The 22,836-nt window shown below is 38.9% G+C and overlaps 1 protein-coding gene across 2 annotated transcripts; it reads left to right on the top strand.

Annotated features, from left to right (window-relative positions):
• The first annotated feature begins 4,136 nt into the window (after positions 1–4,136).
• On the top strand, positions 4,137–22,452 carry rnf152.L (ring finger protein 152 L homeolog). 2 transcript variants are annotated; one of them, NM_001094080.1, is given in 2 exon segments: positions 4,137–4,199; positions 19,378–22,452. In NM_001094080.1, a coding segment is annotated over 1 exon segment (612 nt). In that variant the 5' UTR covers positions 4,137–4,199; positions 19,378–19,491; the 3' UTR covers positions 20,104–22,452.
• The last annotated feature ends 384 nt before the right edge of the window (positions 22,453–22,836 follow it).

Raw genomic sequence — 22,836 nt, 5'->3', positions numbered from 1 at the left:
ATGGTCGAATGGTCGAACGATCGAACGCGAACTCAAAATGCGAACGTTCCCAAACGTTCGCGAACATTCGGCGGACGCGAACGGTCGAAGTACATCCCTACCAATAAGGGTAAAGAGGACCCTGCTCAATAGAGTTACAGTCTAAAATATACTATCATTATCCGGTGTTTGCTCTGTAGGAACTTTATCCTGTGCAATATATTTCAGAAAAGCTTGCAATGGAAATTGCAAAGCTTGCATGTTGCTCATTAGTCACATAATACAAACATTTTCTTAATATATCATTTAGAGCAAAGACTTTCACAAAGTGGGTCATAAGCAGTGCATTCCTCAGTGAACTTGCTAATGAATAATCTTACTAACGAACAATATTCATAAACAACCTGTTGAAAATTCTTTAGGAATTCATTGCTCTCTTGTGTTTTTCATGTCTCATTTGTTCTTGCCTATAACCAGGGTAAATGAAAAGGTTCACATATATTCTTTGATTTGTTATTGTAGAATGCATTATGTCTTTTTCTAACTACATTTTCCAACGATTAGATTCTTTTAACATCTTGTGGCTTAGAACTTGGTGTACACTACAATGCTTCTGTCATGTCTGTGAGTATATGTTTTGTTTCTCTCTTTACTTAAGGTGGCTCACAGTGCTGCTTGATTGCTTTTCAAGGCTCAGTACAGCTTGCTCGAACATGTATCTTACAGAACATTACCTAACAAATACCTGTGCATATTAAAACTATACGGCAGTAAGCAGAAAAATGCAAAGGATTTATAAGGACAATAGACACTGGATTTTTATGGGTGTGAAAAAAACATTTGGGTCACCGCTTTCACACTAACTCATGACAATTTAAGTTTGGAGAGGCTTTTGTGTCAAAACTAGCTGATGTTTGTGGCTAGATGGTCATGCAGTATGGTTATAATGCACCAAACACCTCAACTAAATCTCAAAAATACAGCTTTTATGTTTTATGACATGTCCCTTTAAATTAAACCCTCTGTAGTTTTGTTTCTTTATAACAGCTTAAAGCATTTTGTCCTGCAAAAATGTTTCTAGCTTTTGATGGTTTGTTTTGTCTACTTTACATAGAGACAAGTATGCCATAAATTGCTTGTTTTGTCAGCAAGACTGTACTGTGGCTGTGGATTAACTTTGCAGTGGCAGCTGGTCATTTCCACTTCTTAACCAGTCATGCCAGGTACTTCCCATGGTCAGTCTCGTTATCTGTAAGCATTCTAATTAGTAGGAGGAATTTCTTGTTACTAAAATACTGAATATAACATTTTCTTAAAATTAATATTTACTGTGAAATTTCTATTTTTTCAAAATGTTTTTCATTTCAACAACTCTTCTAATTAATCCTATAAAAGGTTCAAAATAATATAGACATATTAGGGGTAATTTACAACCGCAAGCACATCTGCCTTTATGCAAATTTCCCCGCAGTCAGCATGTAAAACCCCATTTATTAAAGGTACTTGAGTCAAAATGTGTTATTTTGTATAGTTGCACTCTGTGCCACTCAGAATTTTCTGCCTCATGTTCCAAATCACATGGAGTAGCTTCTTTTCCCAGTTACCAGCCTCCAGACCAGGCAGTAGCTCCATGGTTCCCAAAGCACCCTGAATTGATAGACACAGCGCACTTGTGTCTGAAGAATTGGGTGCACATGTCACTCTCACAGCAAACACCAGAAATTATGCCAACTGTTACTTGTTGTGTCAGACACAATGCCCCCTGGCCAGGGCATTGAAGCTGCAATATTGAGTAAAAAAATTTGTATTATGGGAAAAAACATGGTGATTGCATGTTGCTTATTGCACTTGCGTTGTAAATTACCCCAGTAATAAGAATTTTGTAATTTCTGTGGTCTGAATGTTTTGCTGTAAAGGTAGCAGTCATGATGAATGACATGGCTGCAAAAGGGGACAGAAAGGGCAACTTTGACATGACTTCCCTTATTCCCAAATAAAACAGACACTGCAAACGTCTTTGGGTATAAAATGGCTGAACATATGCAGCAGTCCTTCTTACAATGGGAGTTAAGTTTGCCACTTGGTAGTCATTTGTATGTGCCTTCGCCCAAAGAGAATATGTAATACACCCTTAATGCTGCTTCCCTTTCCTGACTTTCAAGTGTTCAGTGCAAAACAAATTTAGCTTAGGAATGAGTAATGCCAATAATTATGTAGGAAGTGGTTACTAAGTGAGAGTAAGTGATCAGTAGCCCTCTCCCTAATGAAAACTGGGCAATGGGACTTCCTGCATCACTGGGACTCATATCACCTAGTGACCTCTGACCCTTGGATCAAGCCTTGTAGCTTTATCTGAATAAATGTTTTTGTATTCCTGTCTCAGTAAGGAGGGCCAAGCTTAAGGCTGCTCATCCATAGTACAGGGAGGAGGTTATACACGTCATGGCAGTTGCTTTGATACAGTGGTTATACCCCAATGCCATTCTCCCTTGCCCTTTAGGCAGAGTTTTCCTGCTGGGCTTGTGGTGTGTAGATGTATATTTTGCAGTGATAGTGAACAGAATTTATGTCAGTGACTTGCACCAATATCACTAGCCCATGCATGCCTCCATAATCCTGGCCTTGACCTTCAGTGGGGAAGAAGAATGGGTGCTGAAAGCAAATGTTGGGTGCCCACTCGTGCCTTCCCATCCCATCCCTTGTAAATAGGCTGTTGTGGCTGCACAGAGGCGTGTGGGCACTTCCCTCCAATCTCTAGACTTAGTGCTATCTTCCAGAGGGACATGGTAATAGCTGACAAGCACAAACACCATTAAATGTTCCATCCCCTTTTAAAATGTCAAATGGGAACAGGCATGCGAAACCAGGGTAGTTTTGATTACTGGATTTAGGTGAAGGATGGTTCTTGGGTAACCTGGAAGCATTTGTAGGTTGAAACGGATTAACCATTAGGGTGCAAAGATGCACCACCTCACCTACTCATATAAAGCAGTTTAAGAGGGGCTTTGTGTACTGATAGTGGGCTTCTTCCCAGACTGCCTTACCTTGACAGGTCCCACGTAGGACCCTAGTTTATTTTGAGAATATATTCCAAGGGCAATCCTTGTCTTTTTTCTTCCAGCACATGCTGTGTGAGTGTGTTGCTTCTTATGTTGCTGCTTCTAGCTTCTAGCTAGCTCTAGGAAAAGAAACAAGGCACATTTTGTACCCTGTCCAGCTATAATGACTTCTGTATCCTAGTCCAGCCTCCCTTCCCCCTTAAGTGCATAGCGTATTTGTACAACCACAGGCACAACATTAAAGAGAATATGGCTTCCTCTAGATTTCAACATTTTTGGTTAATAAAGGCTGTATTCATACTCTGTCATCACATTATTATTACTGTTTATTGCACTTACTAGGAATGCACCGAATTCAGGATTCGGCCAGGATTCTGCCTTTTTCAGCAGAACTGAACCCTAATTTGCATATGTAAATTAGGGGTGGGGAGGGAAATTGCTTGACTTTTGGACACAAAACAAGGAAGTAAAATGTTTTTCCCCTTTGGATTCGGTTCGGTATTCGGCCGAATCTTTCACAAAGGATTCTGGGGTTTGGCCGAATCCAAAATTGTGGATTCGGTGCATCCTTAGCACTTATAGTGGCGCCCAATTCTTTATTTTTGCAAAGGAAAGATACCCATATTTTCTTATACTGTAAAAGTGATAGTAATAACTCTGGAATAAATAGGGTGAAGAAAAAAAATCTTTACATGCACTGGACTGTATACCAAAAAGTAGGTGCAATTTGTAGAAATGCAACAGCAACATAGATCCTTGTCTTTGCAGAGCTTCCTGACAACTTCAGTGCTGCCAGTAAGTAAATTGTACCTACCTGAGCGGGGGTGGCAGTTTACCTTCCTTCTTTTTCCTGCTATTCGTTAAAACGTGATACCTCTGCACATTAATGTGCAGCAGAAGACATAGGCAATAGGTTGAATCCCTGTTATACAGAAAGAAGTAACTGCTAAAGTCAGTAATATTTATAAATTATTCTGAGCGATGTCATTGCTCTGGTTTCCCTCTGTAAGTTTACAAAATGTAGCTACACCCCTTTCCTGTCAGTGAGAAGCAGGGAGCAGCCCATACACAAAGCAAGACTGACAATGTGGGAGAGGAGTCAGTGTGCAGCACTGGGCCAGTCTGAGGGAGATCTATAGCACACACACCACACATGATCAGGTAAGTGGGCTTATTACAGCTGCCCTGGGGCATTCACACTCTCCTGCTGGACCTACAGTAGCCAAAATGGGTTGGGAGAGGAATAAGGAATGGTTAAAGTCTGTGTATCTTTCTGCAGGGACACAGCAGCAAACACAGAGCTCTGCTTTCTATTTTGCCCTGTGCTCCCAACCTTGAACTTGCACCTGCTGGGAAGGGTTTACATTGCAGGATTGCCAGGCTGCCACTGCATGCACCTGTGTCACCCCAAAGGGTTATGTAATGCTATATCCAGAAAATTAATGTTGCTGAACTACAACTGCCAGAATTCTGCCATGAATATGGGACCGGTGGTTAAATAAGAGCTGGGGGCTACATGAATGTACATGAGGCTGATGGAATCCAACCCCCCTCTGCCTGTGAGGATGGTTGTGATGGACAGCAGCTTAATGGTTAAATAGGTTGATTTCAGTAGGTGGGCTGCTTCCATTTCAGAAGGGAAGGGGGTGTAGTGATTTACTTTTTTTTCCGGGAGGAGCTGGGAAGAAGGCAAATGATGAGAAGGATGTTATGATTGGGCTCGTTCTCCGTCTGGGATTCACTGCAGGCAGAACAAAGCGTCTTTACTGCTCGGCTTCTTCCTGCTTGTCGCCTCCTGCCTGCAGAACAGTGAACATGTCCAGCTGATAACATCATGCAGGCTGAGGGGAACAAGAGCCACTGACACATCAGGTAATAATGTCAGCTGCACTGTACATCATGGAAAGGGTCGCAGTCAGGGCAGCCCTTTACAGGCTTTATGGAATGCACCTTGGATTTAGCTCTGTGACCAGTGATATCCCTGTCCTTAGGGACATTTACAGAAATGAATCCCCCCCCAACCCCTGCAAACCCAGCCTTGATCCAGTATGCTCCTGAAACAATGAGGATTTGTGTGTAGCAGTGTTAATAGGTTGCCTGCTGGTACTGTTTATGTCTATACGGAATTGACTGTTTTTCCTTAAACCTTAAAAGGAAAGGAAGCGTGCATGATCTCATTGCTTAAGAATTCACAATTTGGCTGGCATTATGGAAAAAAAGGTGATTAGGGATATACACTGGAAACATCTGGGAACCAGAAAAATTGTATTTCTCTTGCCAGTGGAAAGAGACCTGAGGGGAAAACTGTTTCTGCTGGGAGATTGTTTTTTTTGTTATAGAGCACAAAGAAAGTTGATCTTCTGGTTTCAGATAGACTCAATTGCAAATAACATTCTATTAGTTGTATTATGTCATTTGTGTGTTTTCCAGCAGACTGCATGTTTTCACAACACCCCATATAGAATTCTCTGCCCTTGCCTTCACAAGTTATGGCGTTTTATTATTATTAGACACACAGCTATACTGATATTTCTGCTTAGGGGCATGCCTGTCAGCATTACTCCCGAATAATATATTAACCATGGTGCATGTGTATTATTGATCAAATTCAATCAGTTTCCTGTGTTAAACATAATAGTTTGTCATATTCTTTCATATGCCTTAAACTCTGTCTGTTTAACCCCTAAAAGTATAACTGTTTAAAATATTCCTCCTTTATTTGTCTTTGTCAGAGATCAGTTCATTTTGCACAGTAGTGGGTCACCCACAACATACTGCTTTTTAATCACGTTGCCCAAGGGTAAATGTAACATATGACACATGCAATTTTAGTGATTCGTTTCGAGGCCTCAGTTGCTGGAATTCATGCTTAAAGTGATCCTGGTCAATTTTTAGATGTTCACAGGAATGTGTAAGTATCACTTTAAAAAGCTTAGCTTGGTTACATCATGCTTGGGTTGGGGTAAAGATCTTGCCTCACCCCAAACCCAACGTGCAGTAGCCAAGGCTGACAGGCTGTTGCTGGATGACACATGTAAGTAACAGGAGGCGTGGTAAGGTGTTCTTTTTAACACAGTAGGTGAGTGTATTGAGAAAGGCTCTTGTTTAGTCTGTAGAGTCATTTAACTGACACATACAAGTAAAACAAACATAAGAGATTTATTGATACTTAGCTGAGGGACCCCTCCATAAAATGGCTCAGCAGTAATTCCAACATAACCAGGCACTCTGAAGTCCAGGCAGGTCAAAGAGCCTCCCCCCAAATGAAGCTTTATATATGTTTCCCCCACACAGTATATAAGAAGTATATACATTTTAGCAGCTTAATACTATAGCAAACTATATATGGTAAAAATACATCATTACTGCATATGTTATCACTAAGCATACTATATATGGTTAATATGCATCATTATTGAGTACATATTATCAGTAAGCACACTATATATGGTTAAAATCAAGCATTAAACAGTGTCACATTCCTTGAATTGCTAAAAGCTTTAAACACCATTTTTAAGGTGTTGCTCTATTCTCTCTATCTTCTGCTCTGCGAATCACTCATTTTCCTTACATTCCACCCCATGATTCACAGAGAAGTATGATAGGAAATCAATTCAAAAGCATTGACACGTATGGGCAATACCTGACTCTTGTCAGATATGGTACTAGATACATTAAATCAGTTTCAGAATAATAGAAAAAGCTAAACACAAGCATAAAATAAATAATTGACCATCCTTAGCAATAGCTCTAGCTTTTTCCTACAACAGTTTAACCTACTCAATGTGGCTTAGAATGACATCCTCATTATCCGGGATGAAGGTACATGCACTCACTTGTTCAGAATTTCATGCCCCACCATGTCCAAGATGCAAACCAAGTCCATATTATATCATCAGTAGTAAATAATTTGTGTCTTATTCTATTCTTTGTTTATCCACCAAATCTGTATATTTTATAGTTTACAGTCCAATAAGTAAATCCTTTCATTTGAAGCATTAACCATTGAAGAGAAATTAAGAACCGTCCCTTAGTTCAGTCCATGTTAATGATGCCCCCAACAAGGAGTTCCCAATCCATGAGTAAGCGCATGAGAGCACACCCAACAATTAGATTCATTTTGCTGCTTTGCAGTCTGTATATGCATTTGTAGAATTGAGTTCTCTTGCCATAAACCAAAAGTTATATCACAGCAGAGCACACAAATCACAGAAAAGGTATAACCATGTTGCCAGCCATGTTTTTAGGATATTGACCTCTCTATTAATAGTAGGCTGGAAGATAAAACAGGATTATAATCTCCTTCACACACATCCAAAAAATATGTTACGTAACCCCCTGCACATATAATAGACCATTCTCCCAAATAGGTTCAGTTTCCCATTTCACACTATCATTATTAGCTTGAAACACACATTTATTCTCAGCAATATATTCCATGATCCCATTATCCACGCATAACAGTCTTGTTCCAACCCCTTGAGGGTATGAGTTGGAGCCAAAAGTTTTACCTGCTGTTTTAACAAACCATTAACGTGTTCAGTTAATCCTGTGGTTTGCGGATAATATGAAATAAGAAACACCCAATATACTCCTTGTTGAGATGCCCACTCCAGTAAAAATGAGTTCCATTGTCAGTAGTGTTCCATATGCTCTAAAATGTTTATGTAATGACGGTCTTTTCTTCACTTTTTGACATACAGGGAATTGTTGCACAATGTCTTTAGCAAGTACAGTGGTTAAAAGTATTCCTTTATGCTTTGAATAGTCTATAGTGCCTTGAACTCCTCGATGTACAGAGTGCTAAAATATGTATCTCAGTCTCTTCCTCTTGATGAATTAGTATTTTTGCTAATCCACCTACAAGTTCATTTTGTTGCTGTCCAGCATGGGCGTTCACACATATCACTTGTTTGTCTCTTGTTTCAGCAATTTCCCAAATATTAGACCAAATGTACAGGTATGCTCCACCCCATAAGAGTTTTCTATTGACAGTCCATTTGTCTTTATGCCATTGTACATTCCACACAGTCAAAGCTCTGAACACTGTCCATTCATCTGTATATATAATCAACAAACCTTGTGTTTTCTTCAGTATAGGCACTACTGACATTAATTCAGCATATTGGCTAGAGCCACACACTCCAGTTTGATGGGCTGTTAGTTGGAAAACAGCTGCAGTCCAGACGTCTCTGGCAGCAATAATAGTGGCAGATCTATCTGTAAACAATAAAGTGAAGTCCTCCCCTATTACTGCTTCCTTAATGGTAGATGGAGAAAGTGTCAGTTCGGGTTGCTCAAAACTATCACATCCGAACTGTACTAATCCAGACATCTGCTGTGACACTTGAGATGAAGATTCACTTGACACTCCCCTCCTTACTTGTACATACAATTTCCACTTCTGGAAAGTGAGTTTCTGTGCAAAAGCTGCACACAAGTTAATTTCATTACCATTTACCCATCCAGATATTGCTAAATCAGTACTGACTGTGACAGGTACATCCATAATAGTTCCTTCATCAGGTTGCACGGCAATGTACAGAACAAGGAATTGTTTTTCTTCCATAGCAGTTTGCAGGGCACTTTTGTCCCCTTCCCTCAACTGAAAAACAGTCTTTTTCCTTGTAACAAAGTAAATTGAACAAACAGTCAGTGACACATAACGTATCCAGTAACGAAACAGTCCAATCATGTGCTGTGCCTCTATTATACAGTCCAAAACCAGTTGTGGAATAACAATTGATTGGGCTAGTCCATATAATGGTCATGAAAGTCATACTTTGAGCCAGTCCTTGATTTGTAACCAAACTGGTAAATGCATCAGTCACTTGTTCCACGAGTGTAACCATTTCTTACACTGATACGGCCAAAGAAGACTCTACTTTATCCACTTCTTTGTAATCAATGATTAAAATCCAAGTGCTAGCTGTCTCTTTTACTGGCCACATTGGGGCACTAAATAGACTGACTACCAGTCTGAAAACTCCCACCTCCACCATCATCTCAGTTGCCATTGTTATCTCCTTTTGACCACCTGGAAGGTGGCATTGTTTCAGGTTCACATGGTTTGGTGGAGGTGATATGTGAATTGGAGTCCATTCAATGTTTTCATACACAATGGGCATTACAGCTTTAATAGTGAAACTCTTGACTCCAACAATAAATGTTCCCAACCATATAACCACATATTGTACCTTAAAAAAATCAATTTCCACAATATTATCTGGTACTAAGAAAATGAAGATTTGTGCTGCAAAAATAAGACTTTTACCTAATTGCATTCCAATAGGTACAGCAACAGCAGCTTTGCCTCCCAACGCTTCAGTCATTGCAACTGCATTTTGTTGGCCTGGCTGAGCTGTATCTTGAAATGGTTTGTGTCCCTGCCAATATAAAGTGACTGGTATATAAGGGCATGGATCCCCAGGTTTCATAGCATTGATTTTTGTTATGGCAGGCCCTGAGAATCTGCCACCCCTTCAGTCTATTGGCTGCGGCAACTGCCACCCTATCCCTTCTGTGTGTTTCATGTCATCTAACAGATTCTTACACTCTGCATATGGCGATGTGGAGGGAAAAGTTAATGGGGCTGGGCTCAACTCCTCATCTAAGTCAATTATAGGAGGAGCTGACGGACTTAATTCCTCAGCATCACTGAGGGCAACCTTTTTAGGTTTGGCTGGCCTCAACTTCCCCTTTGCTGTTAGTTCCCTCCACATAGCGAGCAGAAATTTAGTCTGCTTTCCGTCAATATTTTCTATTGGAACACCACTGTTTAGCAAATCTAGAAACATTTGTCTGCGAGTAATTTTAACACATGTATGCCCCTCCTGGCCCCCCTTATCTACACTACCTTGCTGTTTCCTTTCACTTCTGTCAACATTCATTTCTCCCATTTGACCCAAGAGCACAGTCGCATCATAAATTGTACTTCCTTCTTTTGCTTCTAAAGCACTCAACATAGTGAAAAGAGGGGCTTTTAACTGTTCTGGGCAATTTGCTTTTGATCAATGGTGCAAAAGCAGCCATGTCAGGACTCCCCTAGTCAACCACTACATGTCTCACCCCTCTGTCAGGTAAAGGATCGGGAGTGATACCAGACATACATCCCATAGCTCTCAGTCTCTGCATCCCCTCTGTTGTAACTCCCAGGGGGTCTGGTCTATTAATTCATAGGGACTGTCTATAGTCTGTGCAATAGAATCTCTAATTAGATGCAATAAGGAAAATGTCCCAGTTGTGTTACGCCCATGTTTCATGTATAAATGCACACGGGGATCCTTCCTAGACTTCCTAAACCCACTGCTTCTCTGTCCGTCAGCATAATACCATCACCTCCTAAATCCCAGACACGTAAAACCCATTCCAGAAATCCCTATCCAACCTTTTGTATAAACTTTTGCCCAATTTCAGTTAATTCACTAGCTGACCATGACTGAGTTTCTTCAGTTAACTGTTGCTCAGCTGACACATCTTCCATCCCCTCTTCAGACCCTGACCATTCATTCACCCCCTCCCAATCCTGAGAGGTTATCAAAGCCCGCACTTCTATATGATTTCTAACAAGATTCTGCTTCTTTCTCCTCCTTTTTTTATGAACAGTCTTTATAAAATACTGTTCAAACTGTGCAGCTAATTGTTCTTTTTCCTACTCTGCATTCTGACTGCATAACCTTAACATTTCGTATAGAAAACAAATCAGACCGCACTCACATTTCTGCCCAAATTTTCGATATTGGGTGCGCGTCCAGTAGCCCATTCACATTGGCTGCTCCAGAGTATACAAATTCCATCCAATGGACAGCACTCCTTTTTCCATAAAACCGTCTTTATTTTTCTTAGGACAGCAACATGCAACGTTTCGAGCGGCACTCCACTCTTTATCAAGCATAAATCACAATGTTAACACCTGGACTTAAATACCCTGGGGCACAGTGCCCCCTGGTGTCATCACACATTATAGCAAACATATGTCGACATCATAATTGTTACAAAAATATATGTTTCTCTTCAATAATGGTTACAAAATATCAATAAACATGTATACATAATTTCCTGTTCTATTACAGATTCATTTATCTTAGTTGAAAATAGACCAACTTATCTGTAGCATGTCCAATACAGATTGCAACCCAACCAGGGTAAGGAAATTTAAAATGTCCACATAACGACCTATAAAAATAAAATCAACTTCAAGTTAAAATCATTTCAATAAAAATGGATGAAGATCATATTCATGGTTCAGACCGTTAGGGGCTAGTGTACCCAACCTTCTGATCCACTGGGCCTCCCTTTGTAATAGTTCTTTATCACGGTCTCCCCCACGTCTCTTTCTTGAGACTGTATCCAATATTTGAAATCGCAGTTGACTTATAGTGTGACCACTTTCATTAAAGTGCTTAGCTAATGGCTGGTTCAACCCATTTCTAATTGCGGATTTATGTTCAGTTAGCCTATCACGTATACACCGAATGGTTTTACCCACGTAAATTTTCCCACAGGGGCACTTAATACCGTACACCACATACGTGGATGCACAGGTAAAGAAACCCCTAATGGGAATGCGTGTACCTCTCAATGGATGGTAGATCCATTCTCCCTTTAGGACATTATTACAATGGCTGCAACCACAACATGGGAACGTCCCATTTTTTCTTGGTGCCAGTAAAGTCTGTGTATGTTTTATAGAAGGGCCCAAATCTGCTTTAACCAATTGTGTTCCTATTGTTTCAGCCCTTGTATAAGACATCACTGGTGGGGATTTAAAGATATCTTTATTAGGGAAATTCCTGGTTAGTAGACTCCAATCCTTACGTATAATCTTTGAAATGTCTCCACTCAACATATTGTACTGATTAACAAATGGAATCCTTTTAAAGTTCTGTCTACTCCTGTAACAAGATTCTGCTTCTTTCTCCTCCTTTTTTTATGAACAGTCTTTATAAAATACTGTTCAAACTGTGCAGCTAATTGTTCTTTTTCCTACTCTGCATTCTGACTGCATAACCTTAACATTTCGTATAGAAAACAAATCAGACCGCACTCACATTTCTGCCCAAATTTTCGATATTGGGTGCGCGTCCAAAATAAAGACGGTTTTATGGAAAAAGGAGTGCTGTCCATTGGATGGAATTTGTATACTCTGGAGCAGCCAATGTGAATGGGCTTTCTATAACTTTGGTGGGATATCCTCTAGCTTTAAACCTAAAGCTAGAGGATATCCCACCAAAGTTATAGAAAAAGGATGCGGTGATCAGGAAAGTAGAGAATTACCAAATAATCCTGGTGAGCGACCTGTAATAAGTGTCATAGGAAAAAGAGGAAAAAGCAACAGGAGTAGACAGAACTTTAAAAGGATTCCATTTGTTAATCAGTACAATATGTTGAGTGGAGACATTTCAAAGATTATACGTAAGGATTGGAGTCTACTAACCAGGAATTTCCCTAATAAAGATATCTTTAAATCCCCACCAGTGATGTCTTATACAAGGGCTGAAACAATAGGAACACAATTGGTTAAAGCAGATTTGGGCCCTTCTATAAAACATACACAGACTTTACTGGCACCAAGAAAAAATGGGACGTTCCCATGTTGTGGTTGCAGCCATTGTAATAATGTCCTAAAGGGAGAATGGATCTACCATCCATTGAGAGGTACACGCATTCCCATTAGGGGTTTCTTTACCTGTGCATCCACGTATGTGGTGTACGGTATTAAGTGCCCCTGTGGGAAAATTTACGTGGGTAAAACCATTCGGTGTATACGTGATAGGCTAACTGAACATAAATCCGCAATTAGAAATGGGTTGAACCAGCCATTAGCTAAGCACTTTAATGAAAGTGGTCACACTATAAGTCAACTGCGATTTCAAATATTGGATACAGTCTCAAGAAAGAGACGTGGGGGAGACCGTGATAAAGAACTATTACAAAGGGAGGCCCAGTGGATCAGAAGGTTGGGTACACTAGCCCCTAACGGTCTGAACCATGAATATGATCTTCATCCATTTTTATTGAAATGATTTTAACTTGAAGTTGATTTTATTTTTATAGGTCGTTATGTGGACATTTTAAATTTCCTTACCCTGGTTGGGTTGCAATCTGTATTGGACATGCTACAGATAAGTTGGTCTATTTTCAACTAAGATAAATGAATCTGTAATAGAACAGGAAATTATGTATACATGTTTATTGATATTTTGTAACCATTATTGAAGAGAAACATATATTTTTGTAACAATTATGATGTCGACATATGTTTGCTATAATGTGTGATGACACCAGGGGGCACTGTGCCCCAGGGTATTTAAGTCCAGGTGTTAACATTGTGATTTATGCTTGATAAAGAGTGGAGTGCCGCTCGAAACGTTGCATGTTGCTGTCCTAAGAAAAATAAAGACGGTTTTATGGAAAAAGGAGTGCTGTCCATTGGATGGAATTTGCATAACCTTAACATTTGCAATTGGTCTTTGACAGTTTGAAGTTGTAACTCTAAATCCTATATCTGCTTAGTCTGTTGCTCTAACACTTGAAAACACAACCCAAACCAACCCACCTCTGCAGCAGCTCTACTTTCCCTCTTATGATACTTTGAGAAGTCATCTTTAAGGTGTTGCTCTATTCTCTCAGTCTTCTGCTCTGTGAATCACTCATTTTCCTTACAGTGAGTACCGGCAAGCTCTTTAATAGTGACAGTATCAGGATACTGTAAAAACCTGTCAAAGTGTCAATATCACTTTAAGACATTATTAATGTGCGGCCGAAACATGATTTCAAAATGTTCATGCATTTATACAAAATCAGCCTCAGCAGTGTTGCATTGGCATTGATGCAGATATAGGTTCTGCAGATATTAAAGGGGATGTATGGTCAAAAATTATAATCCCCTTTTGCCTTTGGGAAATGAATACAAGCATTTTTCAAATTGCAAATAATTATTTTTTATGAGCTGGTTTTGAGTTGCTTGCAGCCTCTTCTACTTGGCCCGCCTGCCTCTTCTGTTAGTTCCGCCTGCCTACCGATGAAAAACAAGTAGGCAGTCAAGCAACGGTGGCAGTGACGGTGAGGCACACGCACGTCAAGCAGGCGTCTGCAAACAAGGCTGCCTACTTGTTTTTCATTGGTAGGCAGGCGGGACTAGCAGAAGAGGCAGGCGGGCCAAGCAGAAGAGACCAGAGGCCATGAAGGTTTTGCGCGCTACTGAAATGAGCAGGTATGTGGGGAAATTGATTGCGCTGCGAGCAACTCAAAACCGGCTCATAAAAATTAATTACTTATAGTTTGGAAAATGCTTGTATTCATTCGCCAAAGGCAAAGGGGGATTACAACTTTAGACGATACATCCCCTTTAATCTAATTTAAAAATAGTAAAGTTTGTTCCCCTGCAGAATGTAGGTAGCCATAATAGACCTTGAAGCAGCACTTGAAATATGACCTGTTTTGTTAAGCGATATAATTTGTTGTTGAACACAGCACTGTTGCTGGAATTACTGTTGTACTGATTGATGACTTTTCTATAGTTGTTTACTGGAAGTAGACTAGCTTGTTTACATTCAGCATATGCTTCATATTAATTAAATGTAGTTTTCTTGCAAACTAGGATATAGGTGCTGCAGGAACACTGCAGATGCAAAGTGCAGGTAAATTACAGGTAAATTAGTATTTTGTAACTAGTATATGTATGTGATTCATTATGTGGAAACCCTAAAAAGTTCCGGATTACGGAAAGGCCATCTCCCATTGACATTGTAATCAAATAATCCACATCTTTAAAAATGATTTCCTTTTTCTCTGTTATAATAAAACAGTACATTGTACTTGATCCAAACTAAGATATAATTAATCCTTTTTGGAAGCAAAACCAGCTTATTGGGTTTATTTATTGTTTGCATGATTTTCTGGTACACTTACAGTATGAAGATCCAAACTAAGGAAAGATCCTTTATCTGGAAAAGAATTCTAGATAACAGGTCCCATACATGTAATGGAATTTTACTTTTCACTTTCTGATTTAACCTTTTTTTAAAGAGGCTACTAATTAAAGAGGTAACATCAACTATTTTATTATTTCTTCAGTGTACATGCCTGCCCTGTTTTTTCTAACTTTTCTGGCTAAACACTCCAGAAATGTATCAGACCACACCCCTGCCAATAAGGCAACACACAAATGTTTGTTTATGGCTAGGGGATTACTACAGGTAGCTCAAGGCTAGGAAGATTAAAGGAGAAATAATGAAATGAAGGCTGGATGACAAAGAAAGATCTGCATCTTGATCCTCAAGCAATAAAGGGCAATTTTGGATATTTTAGTGCTCATTTACACCCAAAATTGCAATTGTATATGGCCCCTTTCAAGTCACTGACTAATTAAGAGGTTAGGAGGAAGTTGTGTTCTGCCTATTATGTTAGCCATCCAGTCACTCCAGCCTTTATACATTACATTTTTGGCTAACTATTTCAGAAACATTTTATTTAGCACAGCCTATCTAAATAGCCAGTTTTATTTTTACACTGAACTGTTCCTTTAAGACTTACTTGTGACAAACCCAGATGTAGCTCCTTTTTGCTAAAAAAGTACCATATTGGCAAATATTCTGCTTCTCCAGCCTGCTACCCTTGAATTGTAGGGGATAATCCAGCATATACAATTTTAAAGGATCCAAAACTTTTTTTGTGTTTTTTGTGTGTAGGGACCTATAGGATCTATTAGGCTCCTATAGAGTTAATCCCCTACCCTTCCTTAAATTCTCTTTTCCCTTGTTATTGGGCCAAGCCCTTCTAACTGGTAAAGTGTAACATCTACACCTATTGGACAAAGAGTGTAATGACACTCCCCTGGCCTCTTCCTCTTTGGCTCCTGGTGTCTGTGCTGCTAGGTGTTTCCCATTGAACCTGGGATCACCAAGGACCCAGTAAGCCATTTACCCCAAAGGGACCTGTACCTTTGGTACTGAAGTCGGGAACCAGGAAATCCCGTGAACGAGGATTAGTTATCATTAGGGCAGATTCTGTTATAGTCTCTCTAGGAGAGAGAGATAGCCAGATTTAGGTAGTATGAGCAGTTGTATGCTCCAATAAGGAGAATAGCAGGGAGTAGCCTCCCAAAGGCTTCTAAGGTGCCTTTAGTGTAGGGAACTCAGTGATAGGGAATTCAGTTTAGCAGAGCACTGCCTGACCCCTACTTGATCGATCCTGTTTCACATTGGTCGCTGGTCTTTGAGAGTGAGATATTCTTCCTACTGTTTGACTTGAGGAGTGACACCTGTACATGCTGCATCATCATCAATGCTATCCTTTCTCCTCTGTGATATGCTAACTCCTACTACAACTCCTGCGTGAGTAAACCTGTGGTCAATTGCCTTTGCATATTTGTTGTGCTAATAAACCATCTCACTTGTTTTCACTATCTAAAGAACCTCCTGGCGTCCATTATTCTATCCTTAACACTAATTAGCCTGTGGGTTGTAGTTTTACACCATCTTAAAGGGGAAGCTGCCCTGACTGTAGTTTCACAGTGTAACCCATGCTCATACACTAGCTGGACACTCTTAACCCCTAATTGACAGAATAGGTCAAGAAAGCGTTACATGTGCTAAAATAATTTGTGAAAACACGAGCTCAGCATGAATATGATTACGTTTTTATCTCATAAAAGAGACAGAGATAGTTTTATATAGTCTCCATCACTGCAGCTTTTTGCAGCATCTTAAAGCAATCACTCCACTTTCCAAGTCGCTGAGCTAGGTAAACATTTCATTATTAATGATGGGGTGTTAATTGTTTAATTAACTTAGAATATCTGTATGGAAGCACATCTCACACTGTTCACTTTATTTATGTATTTTGTGATATAGCACCTCTATAAAAGCATAATTTTATGTTCGACAGTCATAGGGTTGCCACCTGTCTGGTTTTGACCCGGACAGCCCGGTATTTTGAGGGGCTGCCTGGGTCTATACTTCCTGCCCGGTTTTCCAAATAGGGAAAACTGGACGGGATTCCCTTGATTGACACGGCGATCGGCCAATCGCTGATCGCTGTGTCATAGCCCACTGACGTCACGGGTCCGCCCACTGCCATCATAGCCCCTACCACTGACGTCATGCGTACGCCCACTGATGTCACAGACCCGCCCCCCCGTCCGGTCTCAGCCAGAAATAAAGGTGGCAACCCTAGACAGTCATCAGCAGGACAGAAACTACAGGGATGGGACCCTTTATCGGGAATGCTCGGGACCTGGGGCTTTCCAAATAAAGTTTTTTTTTCTTAAAAAAAAAATAGGCACCCGAGCTCTCCCTAAAGCTGACTCCCAAGGCAGGGGCCCTCAATACCTATGTATAAATATGGCCATGTTCTGCACAAGCCCTATTAAGCTCATGTTGAACAAGGGGTATACTGCCTCTTTAAAACATAGCACATTAAAGAACCTGAATTTGCCCTTTCCTATAGCCTGAAGTGCTTCAGAATTGTGACTGAGAATTCTTAAAGGACATTTGAATACAAATACGCTGAAGTGTTGCAATATGTCATGAAGTTCACACTTCTATTAATATGACACAGACAGTGGAATCCAAAATAAATTTTAATGGGTTTTTATTTTGTGGATGTGATATCTGTAAATAACAAAAGTTTCATGAAGAAATATAGGTTTATAAGATGCGTCTTCTCAAAAACCTAGAAATTCAATTTTTTAGAAATACAGAGACAGATGGCTTACACACTTTGTTAAAAAAATATTTGCAACACTGACTGCACCTAAAGACAACAAAAAGAACTGTCATGGTTCCATTGCATCATAAAACACCTGTCTATCAATTTGGATTCAAGATTATATTATGTGCACAGAAAGTTGTACAATTGTGGATTCCAGGCTTGCCAGATAAAGGAGTTTTATCTGGAATTTGAAGTGGTATGCTAAAATCATTTTGCTTAATGCTGACTGATAAGACAGGACTTTTAGAATTCAAAACTATCCCCTCATCTATTCAACCTGTTTCTAAATCAAAAATTTGTAAAGATATGGAACCTTTTATCCAGAAAGCTCGGGACCTGGGGTTTTCCGGATAAGGTATCTTTACGTAATTTAGATCTTCCACCTAAAGTCTACTAGAAAATCATGTAAACATTAAATAAACCAAAAAGATTAGTTTTGCTTACAATAAGGATTAATTATATATTCGTTTGGATCAATTACAAGGTACTGCTTAAGTATTACAGAGAAAAAGAAAATCTTTTTATAAAATTTGGTTTATTTGGATAAAATGGAGTCGATGGGAGACAGCCATTCCGTAATTTGGAGCTTTCTGGATTATGGGTTTCCGGATAACGGATTCCATACCTATAGTATGATTCTGTAATTTAAAAGATGCAGTATGCCAATTGGCCAGGCGTCATCTGGTCAAACATCTGTTCTCCAAAGGCAGGCACTTTTTAAGATATATTACTATCATCTGCAAATATGTTTGTTAAAAACAATATACCCTTTACAAATATATGTAAAACTAAATACAGTACCAGAAAAGACCTCCGATACCCCCAGTAACTGCCCACCTTATGGGTGCTTACTCTGGGCAGTTTCGAGATTATGAATTGATATTGATTTTAAATTGAGATTCAGGTTGCGGATTCAACACCAATTCACTCAAACAGGTCCCCTTTAACTGGCTGTTTGGTAGTAGTTTTTCCATGCTTGGGAGCAACATGTATATTATTTTGAAAAAGTTGCACTTCATAAACTTCAGAAATGATACCTTTTTCAACCTGTCTATAATTATGTGCAAATTTGTGCTGCAGTGTTCAACTCTTTACAGTGTCCCACTGTCCATTGCACTTTTACTTGATCCTTATTGCTAACAACCATTGGTTAGTGGTTAGGATACAGAGACTAGACTAAATTGATGCCTTTTTTGGCACGTGTTATGTTTATACTTTAGTATTTTATTCTACTATGTTGTATTGGGCTATTTTACAATTTTTATACGACATGTTCAATTAATGTGTGCACTTGATTTTAAATGTGGGTGTCCTTTAGAAAGTTTATTTCAGCCATGTTTTACAATGTTCCATGATTAATATCATCTTACTCTTTCTTTAAGCTTCATTCCCTAATTCTGTAGGCTTTGATTTATAACCGATGACTTGTATTTTTTAACCTATATAATAATACACATTCTCCCAGCTAAATTGAATGAATCATTTGCTGTTATGGTAATGACCACAACAGAGTTATCAAAAATGTTTATATTTTGTAATTGGTGTAGTCTTAGCCTACAGAATATAGTCTACCATCAAAATTTTACTTGATTACTAAACATGTGTTGGCTTTTTTTTTTTACAGCGATTGGATTTATATCCCTCCAAAGACTTCAGTAGGTTTCCACAGTACCAGGGCAGAAATAACAATTTTCACTTGAGCCACTGCAAGAAATTATAAAATTCACATAAGAATACAATGGAAACATTGTCCCAGGATTCTCTTCTGGAATGCCAAATTTGCTTTAATTATTATAGCCCTCGAAGAAGGCCAAAGCTACTTGACTGTAAACACACGTGCTGTTCAGTCTGCTTACAACAAATGAGGGCTAGTCAGAAAGACCTTAGATGCCCGTGGTGCAGAGGTGTGACTAAACTGCCACCTGGATATTCTGTGTCCGAGCTGCCCGATGACCCAGACGTTGTTGCTGTTATTGCAATTCCTCATGCTTCAGAAAATACCCCAGTATTCATTAAATTGCCTAGCAATGGATGCTACATGTGGCCTCTGCCTGTAAGCAAAGAAAGGGCATTGTTACCTGGTGATATTGGCTGCCGGCTACTACCTGGGAACCAACAAAAACCAGTCACAGTTGTGACCATGCCAATGGAACAACAGCCTTTACATGGCAACATTCCACAGGACATTATAGAAGAAGAACATGAAAGAAGAGGGGTTGTTAAAAGCTCTACCTGGTCTGGAGTTTGCACTGTGATTTTGGTAGCATGTGTACTAGTCTTCCTTCTTGGGATTGTTCTCCACAATATGTCTTGTATTTCAAAGCGTTTTACTGTGATATCTTGTGGCTGAATCTTACACTATGATTGTGTGCTTGCGCCTTTGTTTCTTTAGAATAGGGCTATATCAAAATAAACAAAACTGTACACAGCAGCTTTGCAAACTGATAAAGTGTCAACTAAAACTAAGTTGGAACTTTTTCTTTAATAAAAGATTGAGCCCTATAGGGGAGTCTTGCTCCCCAACAGCGTGGATAGATCTAATGAAGATTGCATGTACAGCCATTAATCGTCTGCAAAAACAGACTAGCGTGATGTTTCTGACTGTAGGGTAGTATAAGACTATGTCTTCTTCAGCTCATTGTGCATCTTAGACCAACGTAAGCCTTTATTAAGGCTATTGTCTTTCTCATACCTACTTAATTCAGTTAAAAGATTGCCTATAAAGAACCAACAGAGATATGGTTTTGCACATATTGGCAGTTGATATAAGATTAAGCTATTTTTAAATGGTGTGTAGAAATGTGGAAACATATGGTTAAATTAGCCATTACTTAAACCAACCATATGTATCTGCCTGCATCTCAGGTCTTCTAATATTCACAGATATGGCTTTTTGCTAAAATGGCGTTTAGTGGTGGTACTGTCAGAATAGTACTACTATAACTGTACTTTCGCGATGATCTTTCTTGTTTCAGGAACATATAATTCTTGTGAGACAGAATGTCTTAAAAACAAAATTGTCATTTCATAATGTCATTTCACGTTTTCATAACTTGTCTTTGTTGCTGAAATGTTATGATGCACGTTTTACATACCACATTTGTGTCCTTTGGTGGAAAAACAGCCAACCATTTGCAATAAAGTTGTCACACATCTGTTGCACGAGGTTCTCCTTTTTTAGTGGATCATGCATTAAAGCAACATAAACAGGAAGGGCTGATATTTAGAACAATGGGTACTAGCAGAGACTTGCACATAGGCACTGCAGAATTTTGTATTGTATAATATTCATCAACATCTGTGTTGTTAAAAAAGTCATTAGTGGATGTTTCCATTTATTAAACTAAGAAACATCTGTTACTGTAAAGATCTAGATTTCAGGCCTAGTTGGTTCAGCTTTTATGGCACAGGATGGACACAAATGGTCATTTTGACTGTGAGATTATAATAGGATAATGAGATGTAGAATTATCTTCTGAATTCTGAGATTTGTAAGAGCTGATATTAGCCCTGTTAGCTTTCAATGAGATGCTTCCTAAACTATCAGCTATGTTTTTTTCTGTCTGTTATGTTTAAAAGTGTCTTTATGTTTGCTTTGTATTTAGGGTTTGATCATGTAGTTGTGCTGCAACCCAGAGTTACTCTATTGTTAATATAAATTACCCTAACACGGACGTATTAAAGTACAGTGTATTCCAGTTAGATGCTTTTTTCTTTTTTGTAATGTTTAAGGACTATCTGCAATTTCTGGAAAAACAAAACAAGAAACATCAAAGCGATGCCAGATACACACGCTTGGATCTATTGTATAGTGAGATTTTATCCTCAGAAAAACCCTCTTCTTATAAAATGAAATTCCAGTTCCAAATGTCTGTGAGGAAATTCCAGGGACACTGTTGTAGAGAAGTTACGGGAATTAGAGCAGCAATGTTAATAAGAAGAGTATGAAATATAACTGTGTCAAATAGCAATCAAGGTTATAGCTGTAAATATAGTTTTATATAAGATCAAAAATGATACAAAGGATTTAAAAAAGGAAGTTGATTTAGAATTTATTCCAAGGTGAAGGGGTATGTGTCAGATAAATTACACATTTTCTTTAATAAGGGAAGACTATGATCAAAACTTTGTGTCACAATGCACAGGAAGGAAGATCGGAGTAATGTGAACAGCAACCGAAACACTGGTTGTCATGTTTGGGATTATTTTTACATCCCATATTTGTGACTGCACAGGAATGTTTTTAAGCACAGACAATATGCTTTGAATTAGACTATTTCAGATGCTTTGGCTAGAGCAGCACTGCTCTGTGTTAAGATTAGTACAGCTCTGTAAGGAGAACAATGTATTCATGCATTTTGCCTTTACACTTCTTTATTATGAGCTTTTATATTATGTGTCAATGTTTTTAATAATATTTTGTAACCAGGACCAGAGATTGATTATATTGCTATTGATAAATATTTGACATGTGACATTAAAAAAAAGTCCAGTTAGGAGTTTCCAGTTGTAAAAGATTTCATAAAGAATCCAGTATTATTACACTTGAAATGGGACACACTTTAATAACTGTGCAGTACATATTCTAGTAACCAAATTTGTTTGTCAAGACGTAGGAGCTAAATGCTTTGAAATGTATTTTTTTCCATTTCTTTTAATGTTATCAGTTAGTTTATATAAACTTTAATATTCAATGTCATCTGATGTATGCTTCTTTACTTTCTGGCTTAATACAGATACCATAGTGGAAATTATATACAATTAATTATGTTACATTAATTCTGATTTAATTTTAGGGGACATAAACCTCCCACAACAGTGTTGTTCCACCCAGATGTTGATGGACCACAAATCCTTCCATGCGTATTATCAAGGGCTAAGCATGGTGTGAACTCTAGCTCTGAACTCCTAAAAACAGCTTAATTACAGCATATTGGCAAGCATAATCCCTTTATGTTACATAGATACTATAAAAAAGAAGACCTGCTGTCCCACATCACAAGGCAGGAAAAGTTACCCCATGTCAGAATGGGTCATGAACATTTACTTCACATTTACTTCATTGAGATAGTGAATGTGATTT

Source organism: Xenopus laevis, chromosome 6L (genome assembly GCF_017654675.1).
Source record: "Xenopus laevis strain J_2021 chromosome 6L, Xenopus_laevis_v10.1, whole genome shotgun sequence".
NCBI lineage: Eukaryota > Metazoa > Chordata > Amphibia > Anura > Pipidae > Xenopus > Xenopus laevis.
The sequence above is the reverse complement of the archived record's forward strand: the minus strand, read 5'-3'. Positions and strand labels throughout refer to the sequence as shown.